The 5,052-nt window shown below is 35.8% G+C and overlaps 1 protein-coding gene across 1 annotated transcript; it reads right to left on the reverse strand.

Annotated features, from left to right (window-relative positions):
• Positions 1-802: 802 nt before the first annotated feature.
• On the reverse strand, positions 803-1,846 carry MOS (MOS proto-oncogene, serine/threonine kinase). The gene has a single exon (XM_063299967.1). The coding sequence runs from the start codon at positions 1,844-1,846 to the stop codon at positions 803-805; it is 1,044 nt and encodes a 347-aa protein (XP_063156037.1).
• Between the last annotated feature and the right edge of the window lie 3,206 nt (positions 1,847-5,052).

Here is a 5,052-nt window from a genome sequence, read left to right on the forward strand (position 1 = left end):
TATTATATGGATCTGGAAGTCATTATATTAAAAAGTTGTATTTCATGATCAGACAAATTTGTAAGTCATATACATTATATCTAATTAAATCCATTCTGAATCAATATTGCAGTCTAGTGAGATTTCCTGAATTCAATAGATTTCCAGTGAACATATCTAAGATTACAATACCATCTGATGTTGAAGAGGGCATTGAAGGAAGAGAAAATAATATAGGTGAAGGTTTTCTATAAATAATAGCTTCCTTACCAATTTCCACGGTGGGAATGAAGTAACACCCGTACTTTATTTATGATTTTACTTATTTTAAAAATTGTCTCAGAAAATATCTAGGAAAAAATCAGTTAAGTATCTTTCTTATTTATGGTTCAATTCATACACTAATTAACACAACCATGTTCAAAGAGAAATATTCTTTACAGTAATTCAAAAATAGTCAGCATTTTATTGATAAGCCATAAAATATTTAATGGAAGGGAGGATAGTTTATTATAATCTGTTCAAAAGTTCACAATACAAATTCTTGGGCTCTTTTTTATTGGGGTATTAAGAGGAGAATGCATCTTTTAAGAAGAAGTAAATAAATAAACTGAGTATTGGGAATTCTAATGAGCAGAAAAACCTCTCAAACTTGCCACTTTTTTTTTTTGTAAAGAATTTTATGCATAGAGGACATATATCTTTTTTTTTCTGGAAAGCACCAAAGTTAAGATCAATACTTAATACCTGTTACCAATACTTGTTTACCACAGAGAAAGATGATAATCAATAAAAAAGTAGCAAGAGACAAGACAAAATCTGTTTATACTATTCCAGACAAGGAATGAAGACGGCGAAGGAGACGTTCTGCACTAGGACGCTCGGCTATATCAGCTCCCCAGCAGCTTTGAATTATCGTCTCAAGTTTTTGGCCAGTGGCTGAGCCTTGAAACACAGCTGCAGTTAGAGAGGGACGCAGGTTATATGCTACCACAGAGTAAAGTATATACTGGCGCTCACCCAGATATGGTTCTTGCTGTGTAGCCATTTGCCAGAGAGTAATAGCAAAAGAATAGATATCAGCCTTAGGTGTGATTTTCTCACCTTTAAGGAGTTCAGGAGCACGATGGGTGTATGTTCCCCCTTGATGACAAAGCTGCAGACCTGATGATTCAGTATTCTCTAGCTTTTGGGAGCATCCAAAGTCTCCAATCTTGCAAACATTATGTTCTGTGATGAATACATTAGCAGGTTTTAAATCCAGATGCACAATTAACTGTGAATGGAGAAACATTAACCCTGCCACAATGTCACAGGAGTAGCTGACAGCCTGAGCTGTGCTCAAAAACCCATGGTCACATTTAAGCCCATCCTTCTTCTTTCCTGTTAAATAGCCAGTCCCATAGATCACATGGTGTAGAGTGCAATTACCTACATATTCCATAATTATGCTGCCCAAAGTATTCTGACTAGCAGGGGTACATGCGCTGGCAGCTATTATGCGTACCACGTTGTTATGGCCAAGACGCGCTACATTTAGTTCTGCCCAGAAGCTCTGTTGTGATGCCAAATGGTTCTTACTGCATCTCTTCACCTGTTTTACAGCCACTGTAACTCCATGGTAAGTTGCCTTGTAGACAGAACCAAAGCCACCAGAGCCCAGGAGATGCAGGAGACATAACTGATCCCAGTCTATTGAACACCAAGCTAGGTGGGGGGGAAGCCGACGAATCCTAGACATGCTCCCCTCCCCAAAGAACTTCTCTCCTTTGGCAGGACAGTCCAAAGGGCTACTGCAGGGACGTGCATTCACAGATGAAGAAAATTCCAGATGGAGAAGACGATTAAGAGGAAGAGGGGATGGCATATTATCTAAGGAAAAGATTAGGCAAAACTAGATTAACAAAGGGGGGAAAAAGCTGCTTTTAAAATAGAAAATAAAAGAGAATTCAACCCTCTTTCTTGCATCTGCTCTTTTGTATCCAAGTTACTATATACTTTTCATAAATGCTAACATCTGAAGTCAGATAATAAACTCCAATCAGTTTCAGATGATAATAATTTTAATAATAATTCCCTAATAACTTTGCTTCGTATAGGCTAAATTACAGCCCCAAACCTAAACAGACTCACAACACATTTTAGAAAAGGATTACTTCAAAATCTATCCTATTCAATTTCATAGTAATTACTCCCAACATATACTTTAGAAACATCATTTTTATGAGTGCAAATCACAAACTGTATCTCTAAAACTGGGGCCTTATGTTAACCCCTAATACTATATTAGTCCATTGTGTTGATTTTTGTAGATGCATTTTAAATTTTAACACAATTGTCTGCTATAGTTTCCTTATTTTAAATGGTGTGGGAGGTAGGCATTTAGCAGCTTATTTCACTCATGTGACCAAAAAAAAAAGGCAACTGTTGGAATTCTTCCTGTTGAGCAGTAAGTCCGTTTGCCCCAGAGGGGCAAAAAGTCCCTCTGGAAGTGGTAATTTTACAGAGCTACGTAACTGAGTTACAAAATATCACCTGAAATTTTACAGAACATAGATTGTTTATAGACTACAATTCTGAGTATTTTAAGTATGTTTTTCAAATAAGTAAGTACTGTGGGTGAAATTAATAAAAGGAATGGTTCATACATCTGATTTGTTACAATTAGCTTCGTTAACAACTCCCGCTCCCTATTATAAACTGAAGCAGCAACCATAGGCACTAATAACAGTTTTCCTTCAGAGGTAAATCTCTTCAGCTGGGATCTTGCTGAGAACAGCAGAGATCAAAGGGTTACTTTTATTCTGGATTGGGCTTTCAGCAGCTGCTGGATAGTAAATTAAAAGTGAGCCTCAGAAGACCAATCTTAAGAACAAACAGTTTTTATTGTAGCCACTGACCAGTACAATACACTGTTTTACCAGTAAAATTGTAAACCCCAGGTAAGAACCCCAAAATGAGCATAGATAAAATTATATACTGTTAATAAGCCTCATAAAGAGAAGCTCAAATGCTTATCTGGTGTTAAGAACTCCCAGAACTGGTCAACTTGATAAAATAGTATATTTAGAAAATGCCTTAAGCAATACAGTACTTAGGCAGTAACATAGTGTTTAATATACTGTGGTTTTAATGTACTACTAAACTTCTAAAATTTGAAGTACTAGAATATTTAAGGTTAAGACCTACTGATTGTAAACTACTTTATCAAATTCTTTATCAAGATAACAAATCAGTGCTAATCTGCTTCCATGAACCCTATGGTATAATAAAAATCTTAATTTTTTTACCTAGCTAAGTTTGGTGCTCCTTAAGAGATCTCCATATTCAGCATGCTGTTAGAAAGAATTTGTTTACTTGCCATGTAATGTTTGGATCCTTATCTTCAAGTAGATACTTATATAGATATCATCTGGAGCATTTAGAATTTTTTTTTTTTTTTTGCATCAAGGGGGCTAACGAAGTTCAATGAGAGTCTGTTTAGCAACTATAGTTTCTGATGTGCCATCTTTGCATGGGCAGAATCTTTTGTTATAAGGAATCTTTGTATATCAACTCTCAAGGATTGTTGGCTATCATAACAAGCAAGAATGAAAACCCTGTGATACTTTGAGAAAATAAGTTGTTGGAGATACTGGGCTACTTATGGAGTAAACTAGCTACCAGGCTTGCAGAAATTCTGCTTTGATCTTCCTACCTGCCTATATCCATTAATCTCCATTTCAGAATATCTCTTGAATGGTTTCATCTGGGGAGGAAAGCCCATATTGCATCATTTTCTGCTCTCCCAACTTTCCAGAGTGCATGGAAGGTGTCTGCCAATATAAGTGGGGCCAATTCAGCTTTAGCCAGATATTATGTATCTTCACCCAAGCCCTAGTATAACCACCATGGGCAGACCTGCCTCCAGCTGGAGGGCAGCATTAGGTAGACAGCATGCCACTTGGATGGCTTTCTTGAAAATGCTGGACTGGATAGACTCAAATAGAGGTGACTTCCTAGCCCTAAGTCTATTCCATAAGGAGGTTGGGATAGAGGTTTGGCCATAAAAAGCTTAAAGGCAGCTGGAATATTTGTTATGTTTAACATATCAAATTTGATCCTTTGTTCTAACCAGTCTGTAGCACAATGTTCACAGACATTTACTTGTGCCAGTCTCCTTTCCTTAAAAGTCCTCTAATTAGCTAGCATGCAATCATGCTAATCATTTTTTATTTCATTTGTACAATAGTTTGTCCTACTATAATAACAAATTAATAAAACTTTCCCATTTGCTGGTTGCATGTTAGTTTGCTACTAATTTGAGTAGAAAATCTGTGGCTTTCCTGATGATGCTACAATATAACTTCTAGCATTTTTGTTGGCTATACTGGTTGAAACTCTTAGAATTTTCCATTCATTGACTTATAACTGATGTTTTTGCTCTCACAAAAAACAAAGAGTAAAACATGCTATTAGTTTCTTAGTGGAATAACGTATTTTTTCTGATAGCATTTGTGATGCTATATAATTTTTTAAATGTATAATTAAAGATATAAATAGAGGGAAAAAAACATGCTACAAAAACCAACCATGTTTAATTTTCACAATTTCATGAGAACTTCAACATCTTTTAAAACAAACACACATATTTTTTTCTTGAATCATTTTCCTCCAAAGAACCTTGTTAATTGTGCACAATGGATCTTCCCTGAACGAAATCCTTCATTACCTGAAAAAGTTGTGTCAGAAAAGTAAGATATTTTTTCAGCATCATCACATTTGCAGAGCAAGAGTGAAGCAAGTCTTCTGCTATTTATTTCTAATCACCAATCATATTATTGCATTACCCTGAATTTCCAAAAATATTAAAGTGATGGCATGACCTTTTAATTGCGTTGAGGATGCCTGGAACTGGCTGGATTCCAGCTCCGGTCATCCCTCCATTTCAAGCAGAGATTTAAAAGAAAAAAAAAATCTTTTATTATGATCATAGATCAGAAAAATAAAATTCAAAATCTAAATTACAGAACAAAATTAAAATTAGTTGTGGGTGTCAGCTGATGTTGTGTCTTCACCGCCATCTGGCAATAG

The sequence above is a fragment of the Candoia aspera genome, chromosome 3, assembly GCF_035149785.1.
Source record: "Candoia aspera isolate rCanAsp1 chromosome 3, rCanAsp1.hap2, whole genome shotgun sequence".
Taxonomy (NCBI): domain Eukaryota; kingdom Metazoa; phylum Chordata; class Lepidosauria; order Squamata; family Boidae; genus Candoia; species Candoia aspera.